This window comes from Geospiza fortis, unplaced genomic scaffold (genome assembly GCF_000277835.1).
Source record: "Geospiza fortis unplaced genomic scaffold, GeoFor_1.0 scaffold662, whole genome shotgun sequence".
Taxonomy (NCBI): Eukaryota; Metazoa; Chordata; class Aves; order Passeriformes; family Thraupidae; genus Geospiza; species Geospiza fortis.
The window spans coordinates 51541-61346 of NW_005054450.1; the positions used below are offsets into that span (position 1 = coordinate 51541).

The 9806-nt window shown below is 43.4% G+C and overlaps 1 protein-coding gene across 1 annotated transcript in view; it reads left to right on the forward strand.

Annotated features, from left to right (window-relative positions):
- Nucleotides 1–870: 870 nt before the first annotated feature.
- The window catches only part of DVL1 (dishevelled segment polarity protein 1), a 15737-nt gene continuing 6801 nt past the window's right edge, over nucleotides 871–9806 (forward strand). The window contains exons 1-7 of the mRNA XM_031062525.1: nucleotides 871–908; nucleotides 4920–5013; nucleotides 5958–6027; nucleotides 6647–6786; nucleotides 7083–7159; nucleotides 7696–7763; nucleotides 8590–8739. Of these exons, the coding sequence (XP_030918385.1) occupies nucleotides 871–908; nucleotides 4920–5013; nucleotides 5958–6027; nucleotides 6647–6786; nucleotides 7083–7159; nucleotides 7696–7763; nucleotides 8590–8739 (637 nt within the window). The remainder of the gene's footprint in view (nucleotides 909–4919; nucleotides 5014–5957; nucleotides 6028–6646; nucleotides 6787–7082; nucleotides 7160–7695; nucleotides 7764–8589; nucleotides 8740–9806) is intronic.

Here is a 9806-nt window from a genome sequence, read left to right on the forward strand (position 1 = left end):
GAGCTCACCATCCCCTGATATGGAGCCCAGACCCACACACTAGAGCAGCGCAGAATGTGAAAAATAGAAAATCCAAAACCTGAGGCATCAGTACAGAATCTGAGAAACAGAAATGCCAAAACCTGAGGCATCACTTTGAGCAGAGGTTGTTCATCAGTGCCATCACTGTGTAGAATCACTGCTCAGTTTTTGGGTCCAGGGTCTGGGCCAAGTATATAATTCTATGAATTATACCTGTAAGTTATATCTAAAGATATTTTTGGTTTTTTTGAAGAAGTCTTTACCTCTGTTATTGGGTCCAAACCACTGCTCCAGTTGAAAGAAAAGCTCTGCTCCTCTCCTTTTCATAGCAACAATGGCCACATTTCCAGATCAAAGCACTCTGCCTACCTAGTTATAAAGCAGTGGTGTGAATATTAAAACAAAATACTGTCAGCAGAGGTTCCTAATATGTGTGCACTTCACTGGAGCTCAATTATAGAGGAATTCCTGGGTAATTGCATAGTCTGAGACCTATGAGCAGTTCAGGAATTCATCAAAGTTAATGCTGCTGCAAAGGCTGCCATGGATTTGTGGCTTCTTCATTATTTCTTTCTTTTTGTGTAGGCAGAGTGTGTGAATTATTCCCTACTTGAAAAATACCTCTCATTTCAAGACATCTTTGTTATATCTAAAGATGGTTTTGTTTTTCTTTAAGAAGTCTTTAAGCCAGTACATTTCGTGGATTTAAAATATTTATTTTCATGGATGTAAAACCAATCTAAAGTATTTTCCTTCCTTTTCCTGGCCACTTTCTCTGGAATATTCTTCATTTTCCTGGCCACTGGCTCTAGAGCTGTTGTTCATCCCAGTGGACTCTGAAAATCCAGCATGGATTTGTCAGAGGACAACAGGGTGACAGATCTCTGGTGGGTCACAGTGATCGGCAGCTAAAACAAATAAGGCAGAACGTGGTAATTTTAATAAAACCATGAGATTTTTAATAAAAACAGCAAAAAGCAACTACTCCTGGAGATCCTGAACCCTTTGCTGTGCGTACAAACATGATCAGCTTTTGGGTCTTGGTGGATCTGTTGGGTCTTGCAGTTGGTCAGGGTTTAAAGACCTCACAATTCTGATTAAAGGCTGAGAGTTCCCGAAGGGCTGAAAGGGTAACTAAAATCCACATTAGAGATTTAGTCACGCATTAGTTTCAAGAATTTATTTTGCGCTCCCAGTGAAGTGCAGGGTGTCCCTGCACGTGGCAGATGTTGGAATAAGATGAGTTTAAGGCCCCTTCCAACCCAAACCGTTCCATGATGAGATATAAAAAATCACTTTTCTGGATATTCCCTGCATGGAGGGATGGTCCTTAACCCTGAATGCAGCCAAAGCTTCCAGGGCTTTGAGCCCTCCCCCAAAACCTGGAACCCACAACAACAACAACAAAACCCTGCAGGTGATTTGTGTTTCTTGTAAATAAATGAATAATTTCCATGGCAGCCAGCAATGCAGTGGGGCAGGATTAGCTCAGGGTGGCCACATTAGAGCAGACCCAGCGAAATCTCACTGTATGAATAAAATAATAATAAAACTTCCTGAGTCTGACCTGAGAAGAAAGATTCTTTGAAGCTGTTGCTCCTGCCTTTCCCTCTGGAGGCTGGGGAGCTGCCAGGCCAGCTAGTCAGGAAGAGCCACTGCAGGAATGCTCCAAGGTATGCTGCTGTGTTCCAGGGGTGATGATGATGTTCTCAGGCACAGGAGACTTGGTGCTGGCAGGGAGAAGTTTTCTGTAGAGGCAAATCAGGCAAAGAGCAAATGGAGAAGGTTCCAGAGCAGCTGGAGGCACCAGCCTGGGGACAGAGGAGGGGTCTGAGGGGTGAGTTTGGCTCCTGAGGGACATATCCTCTGGGGACAGAGTGGTCTGAAGGGTCTGTTTGGTTTCTAACAGCTGATGGACACATCCTCTGGGGTCTGAGGGTTGAGTTTGATCCCTGATGGACACACCAGTGTGGGGACAGAGGGTCTGAGGGGATGGTTTGGAGTTTGGTTCCTGATGGACACATCCCCTGGGGACAGAGGGGTCTGAGGGGACAGTTTGGTTTGTGACAGCTGATGGACACATTCCCCTGGTGTCTGAGGGTGCAGTTTGGTTCCTGAGGGACACACCAGCGTGGGGACAGAGAGGTCAGTTTGGTTCCTGGTGGACACATCCCCTGGGGTCTGAGGGGTCACTTTGGCTCCTGGACTCTGGTGGGTTCTGGTGCTTTGTGGGGAGGCTGTCAGGGAGGAGGCTCTGAGGCAGGAAATCAGAGGGAAGGGATGTTGCTGGCCTGGAAGGGAAGAGTTTGTGAGCTGAGGATGCTTTTCTGCCTCTGTTTGGTTTTATTTGAACTCAGAGCAGTGGAACAGAGCTGGGTAATTCCCAGCCCAAGAAAGCTCTGTTGCATTCAGTTAAAGAATAAAGTCATGTTTTGGTGAATTAACCTGCTCACAAACATTCCAGGATAGTGCAGAGTGACAGCGGGAGCACAATCATTTATTTCCTTTTTTTTCCAAGTGTTTGACAACTTTTTAACAATTTTTTTTACAATTTAAACGTTTCTGTTGTTAGCAGGTAGGATATTGAGCACAGGTTGATGTAGGGAACTTCACAGAAAAAGGTTTTTTCTGTCTTCTCTAAAGGTTTAACAAATCTGACATCTGTAGCTGTGGGATTATTTCAGCAATTGCTGCTCTCCGTTCAATGCAGCTAAAGGAATTCACTGCAAAAAATTGTTTATTTCTCATTTAAGAAATTACCATAATTTCTTTTTAAGCCACGTGGATAAGCTTTCTTTAACAAATGTTGCCTTTTTTTCCCTGTCCTTTGAGAATTGTAGAATGGAGAAACAATTATTGCTATTATTATTATTACAGTATTTTTTAAAATCTCTTTTGCGGTATTTATTGACATTTGTACTAGAAGTGCAGTCAGGGTTTTTGAGCAGTAGCTGGTGCAGGAAATGAATTGGCAGTGATAATTCCAGATTTATTTTTCATCTTTGCACTTTATTTGTCTCAAAAGCTCAAATTTACCATCTTGTCTTGCTCATCAGATTGTAATAATAACAGCTTTTACCCAGTATTTCTGGAGATGCTTCAGAGAGCAAAATATTTCTCATTAGAGGAGGTTTGAGTTGCTTTTTAGCATCCAGATGCTCCCAGAATATTAAGGATTCAACAAGGATGGATTAAGGCTGTGGATTGAGCAGAAATCACAAGGAGAGATGATGAAAATAGGTGTAAAAATGTTCCTGCAGAGCCTTCTGATCAGCAGTTTTGTACAGCTGGTATTAACTTTTTAAAAATTAACTTTTAATTTTTCCCTGAAATGTTTTGTGTCCCCCTTGAACTAAACCTGAGCTTTTCACAGGGGCTGATTCTCATCCTTCCATCCTAATACTGAGCAGAATGGCAAAAATACAACAAGAAAAACTTCACTTCTCAGATGTTATCACCTGCTAACAGGAGCTCAGGGATTTGCCAAGAAAGTCTGGTTTTGCTAGTTTAATTTGAGAGAAAAATGCACTTTTAGGGAGCAGGCAGCTTCACTGTGGAGTGAGTGCCTTGGATTTCCTCAGATTCTCCTAAAGTGGGAAATTTTAGCTGGGGGAAGAGGAGGAGAAGGAAATGGGAGAGGAAGCAGGAAGGGGGAGAATATTGACAGCAAAATAAAAGAGGAGGTTTTTGTGTCAATCTTTGATGAATATTGAACAAGCCCAGTTTTGGGAACCCTGGGTTTGGCAACTCGTTATTTTTCCTGTTGGAAGGCAAAACCTCCCAACCCCAGATGCTGTGTGATCTGTTTTACCAAGCAGAAGTCATCACTTTTTGGATCTTTTTTTATAAAATCCCACCTCTTGTCTCTTCAGTCCCTCTTGCTGGGGGGGGAGGAGGAGTGTGTGAGGTTCACATGCCTGAAATATTTTTGTGAGCTCAAGGGAATGTCAGGAGATTCACACCCTCTGAGTGGCTCCAAGGCTGATACTTGATAAAAATATTTCAGGCCAGAGGGGTTTCCTGTGGGCAATTCCTTTTTGGAACTGCTGGCATCAAGTTTTTGAGGTATTGTCACATTCCTGCATGTGGCTGGAACATGGAATTCAGGGATGTGGAAATTGGGGGGAAAAGCCTGGCAATGTTTGTTTTGTGTGTAATGTTGGAATTTTTAATCTTGGTTAATGATGGAGCATTGCTTTGGGGTTTTTTTTGTTTGTTTGGGTTTTTTGTTGGTTTTGTTTTGGTTTGGTTTTTTGTTTTTGGTTTTTTTTGTTTGTTTTGGTTTGGTTTGGGTTTTTTTGCCATTCTTACATATTAAATAGAGGAGAGATGTCTCTCTGGTGTTATAGTGATATTTTAATAATCTGGGCTTTGTCCAGGCTCCTGAAATCAATTTGGGCAAATCCATTTCTGTCTCATTCTGTTCTCTGTAAAGTGAGGATGGTTAATGCTCCAAAGTCTTATTAAAGACCTTAAAGATTTATATGTAAAATGTGGCACATTTACATTCTGCAAGTTTGGAGAGCCTGGAAAAAAGCAGGAAAATAAAACTTAACAGAATATGTGAAGGTTAATCATATTCACTGTCCCCCTGTTACCAATTTCTATTTGATTTCTTTAAATTCAAGCCTTGAATTCCTGGTAACAGTGGAAGAAAATTCAGCACCATGCCAGGACTCAAAAAAATGAGCATTATGGGTTGCACTCAGACCTACTCCCAGGAGAAAACAAGTGCTAAATTAAACAATAATTAATTTATTCATCTGATCCCTGCTGTCCTTGAGCTGGAATCTCCTGCTGAGCTGTGTGTGTGATTTCGCCTGTCCTGCTGCTGCAGGAATCCGCTCCTGCGGGTGGCAGAGCCTCTCAGGGGTGACATTTGCTGTCCTTGCCCTCAGGTTGAGCAGCTCCACGGAGCAGAGCACCTCGTCCCGCCTCATCCGCAAGCATAAGCGCCGGAGGAGGAAACAGAGGATGAGGCAGATTGACAGGGTAAGGCTGGCACCAGCAGCACCCAGGGAGCTGAGCGGGGAGTTCTGAGTGGAGCTCTTGGCTCAGGAAGGGATCCAGGACAGGTCTGTGCCTGTTGAATTCACTGGGAAGGTTCCCTGTGGCTCCAGGCTGGGCTTAATCTCTGCATTTGATGTTCTGTGGCTCCAGAGTGAAGCTTTCACCTCTCCCTTTCTCCTTTCACTGTGCAGTGATCCCATTTCTTGTCTTTTCCAAGATAAATCTCTGCAGGAGAAGCTGCATTATGGTGTGGGAAGGGGTGTGAGATACCCTGAGACCTGCTGGGAGGAGAAATCCAAGTTCACAGGAAATCTCAAATCTTTCTCTCTGCCCTTCCCTGTGCCACTCCTGGGCAGCAGGATGAGGGTGACTCCACAGACAGACCCTGAAATGTCTGTTTTATTCTCCCATAAATCTCAGTCTCCACACATGAAAGAATGACCTCACACACATTTTATCACAGGATAGTGTTTCAGAAGGTCTTTGCTAAGCACCTTTGTATTTCATTTCGGAGGCAGGGCAGTGTCTCTCCTCTCCCCTCCTGCTGGATCATGTGCTGTTCACTCCTCCCTTTAGGGAGGAGCTGTGGGTGCAATAATTCGCACTCCACTGGGCACTTTCGAATCCAAATGTTTGCCTGACAGTCACAGCCAGGAAGCAGAAATAATTCCAGGGGAAGTTCAGCTGAGAAACCTCAGTATAGGAAAGTGCTCTGTGTGTTTTGTGATCAGACCTTTGGAGAAAGTGCAGACTCTGCTCAGATTTCTTTCCTTAAAGTCTCTAAATGAAACATAATTTTGAGGAAACCTCAGTAATTTCTGTCTGCCTTTCAATTGGAAACCTCTTAATTCCTGATGAGTTAATCCTCAGCAGTTCTTACTCTGAGCCATTTAAAACCTTGAGACTTTTTCTGTTGTGTTTTGCAGTCGTCCTCGTTCAGCAGCATCACTGACTCCACCATGTCCCTAAACATCATCACTGTCACACTCAACATGGGTAAGAGGACAAGCCATGTTTTTTATGATGAATTTTGAGTAGTAGAGATGTATTTGGTATTTCTCTGGATTCCTAATCCAGAACTGGGCCATTTTCACCAGCAGATCAAGTGTTCCTTCCAGGGAAGGAGCTGGAACTGCAGAATGTGGGGTTAATGGTGAGGGATTGGGGTAGAAAGGCACTGGGGATTTGCATTTCTGCTGCTCCTATGTTTCATTTGTCAGCCAGGCAGAAATGTGCAGGGCTGCCAGCAAATTCAGCACCTTTCAGCAGCACCAAACGCTTCCTGCCTCTCTGACATGTGGAACAAACATTGCCTAATGTGTTCAGTGCTAATTTCCAGCTGTAGACGTCTTTTCAGTGCTCTTCCTCTTGCTGTTTTTTTTTTTTAAGTAACACCATCTTGGATGAAAAAATCTTGTCTTTAGCAGCCTTTCCCTGAAGGTGCCAGGCAAATATTCATCATTAGAACAGCCTGAGATCATTGCAAGTCAAACCTTGCCCTGCTGATGTGCTGAGATGTTTCAAAGCTGAAACAGCCTCACTCTTTGCTATCATTCCAATCACTTTATCTGCTTTTTTTTTCCCTTTCCCCACCCTTTACTTCGTGTCCATCTAGAAAAGTACAACTTCCTGGGGATCAGCATTGTGGGGCAGAGCAATGACCGAGGTGATGGTGGCATCTACATCGGCTCCATCATGAAGGGAGGGGCGGTGGCAGCGGACGGGCGCATCGAGCCAGGGGACATGCTGCTGCAGGTGGGTCCCTGTCCCCAAATCCTGCTGCTCTGCCCTGCCATCCCACCAGCTGCATGAGCTGTAGTCAGCAGGGAACAAAATTTATTCATCCTCAGAGAAATGTGGCCCAAAGATGGCTGAAATCAGTGATTCTTTGTGAGACACTCTGACAAACAACATCTCAAAGGAATGGAAGTGGTGACCATTAAATGGTGGGATGGAAGTGGTGACCAGGCAGATAAATTGGGGGATTAATGAAGTAATTAAAACAACTTTAACTTTCCTGCTGCAAGGCTGACCTCTGCTCTCTGTTTCAGGTGAATGATGTCAATTTTGAGAACATGAGCAATGACGATGCCGTTCGGGTTCTGCGGGAAATCGTCTCCAAACCAGGGTGAGCACATCACAAAAACTCTTCCTGTTTATCTTCCTTGTGCAGTTGTTGGAGCTGGGACACCTCAGAGAAATCAACATTCTGATATCCATCAGCATGACTGATCTCAGCTGTGAACTTCTCAGTGTAAATGATGAATAGGTGAGGTTGGTTCTGGCCAAAACCAACATGAATTGAGGAGTTGCCTGCTTTCAGCAGAGCTGTTTGTTTATATGATGAGAATTTTAATATCTCAGGAGCTGATCATCCAACAGATTTCACCACCAGTGCTCATCATCTGTGCAAAACCAGGAACCTCCTGATGTGCTTCATACTGAAAATATTAGAAAGTTTCTCAAAACTATTAATACTTAAAATATTATAAAGCTTCTCAAACCCATTCATACCTAAAGTATTATAAATCTTCTCAAAACCATTCTCAGAATGTACTTGACAACTGCTGGATAAAAATAAATTTGTTTCAAATAGTTCTTGTAGCATTTCCAGCTCTGTAGGATATTTAAGAATCATCCTTAACCTGTTTTCTTTCTTCCTAGACCTATAAGCCTAACAGTAGCCAAATGCTGGGACCCTACTCCCAGGAGTTATTTCACCATCCCCAGGGGTGAGTACACATTTAAACTCTTTGCTGGGTTCCTGGGAAGCTCCCAAGATCTGGAATATTTTCACCTATTTTGGCACCTAACAGATTCTACCCATTCAGTCCTTTAGTTGTTTACTTTTGTATTGGGAGCCTGGGATTCCACTGCCCATTGAGTTTCTGGGAGTTTTTCTCTTGGTTCACGTCTTTGGATCCATCTCCTGAACTTTTGGGAAGTGATCTCAACCTAACAATTCATAAAAGGTTTGGAAATAATTATGCCAAGTGTTAAAAATCCTCATTTTCTCACAGTGAATCTTTAGCGAGAACTGAGTGTTTTGAAGATGTGAGGGAAGCAGCAGTAATAGACATTAAAAAATGAAAATTATCTTATTTTCATTAGCAGTAAAATATCTGTGCTCATGTGACAAACGCACCTGCCTCCTGCTGGTGAGGGCTGTGCTGGTGGTGCTGGAACCAGTTTGTTCCCAGTCCACAGAAGATGACAGTGGCAGAGAAGATGGGGTGGAATAAATACAACAAACTGGTGCAGACTGTGGGATTCCTCTTGAAACCCTTAGGAAAACCAGAGAAACAACAAGAGAGCAAGAGAAAACCTCTCAGATCTCTCAAAATCTTGGTGTTTGCTGCAAGTTTTGATTCCATTTTCTGTCCCTTTGGGATGGTACAATCTATGAGATCTCACTCATGTGAACCCCTCAGAAAACCAGAGAAACAACAAGAAAACCAGAGAAACCACAAGAAAACACAGTAGAACTCCTCAGATCTCTCAAAATCTTGGTGTTTCCCTGCAAATCTTGACCCTCTTTCCTGTCCCTTTTGTTCTCAGCTGAGCCGGTGCGGCCGATCGACCCCGCGGCGTGGATCTCTCATACCACGGCCATGACGGGAGCGTACCCCCGTTACGGTATGAGCCCCTCCATGAGCATCACCACATCTACCAGCTCCTCACTAACAAGCTCAATTCCCGAGTCGGAAAGTAAGTCACCCCCTGGCCAGCCCAGGGCAGGGGGCTGCTCGGGGCCACCAGGGCCCGGCCACGGGCACGGTGACAGCGGCGGCGCCAGCCAGGCCTTGAGTGGTTTCTCACACTTGGGGAAGGCAGGAGAACTTTTGGCGAAGGTTGGAGGTTGATGTGGAGGTGTTTGGTCAGGGTTTTGTCTCAAGGAGAAGTGGTTGCTGGTGGATTTTAGTGGTAGGTTCAGGTTTTTCCACTCAGGTGCACATTTGGTTGGTTTTTAGGGTTAATAAATTTCAACGATAATGTTCAGGTTTCACTTGGGAAATCCTTCCCTGATATTCACATGGCCTTCTTTTATATATTTGGTGCTTTTTTTATTGCTAGAATTTATTGAGCGAGCTAAAACCAAATTTAATATCCCATGTGAAATTATGGTTAGATTTCAACCATTTTCCTGGTTTGGCAGTCTGAAAGAGCCATATAAATGAAACTGGGAGGTTGGATTTTAAAGATATGTTCAGGTTTATCCACTCAGGTGAATGGGAGAGCTGTCTTCTTGCATTTACTTGGTTTTTAATAAATTTCAACAATAATGTCCGTGCTTTCTTATGGGAAATCCTTCCCTGATATTCATATGGCCTTCTTTTATGCCCAAAATTGGAGCATTTCAGATGCATCTCAGAATTTGCCATATTTGTACAGCAGCCAGAACTTTAAAAATACCAATTTTCTGTTCATATGCAGATCTCAGGTCTCCAAGAAAATACAATTTATTCCTCCCCGGTATTAGTTTATTGGTTTATTTTTTTTCCCAAGACATGTTGCTTTTTGCCACTAACCAAACTAACTTAAAGCAAAGTTTTAGTGTTTATCTGAAGTTTGTAAGTATTGAAGCTGCATGCAGAGCTGGTCTGGGATGTTTTCATGCATATTGGCAGTGCATGTATGGAAAGAAACATTTTCAGTTTTCATTGTTTCACGTTTGCTGTACCTTTTTTTATCCAAAATTTTGGGTGGCTGGAAAAGGACAAAAGTGCTTTTGAAAGGTGGGTGATGTGGGGAACTGGGAGGGGAGGAGGGTTCTG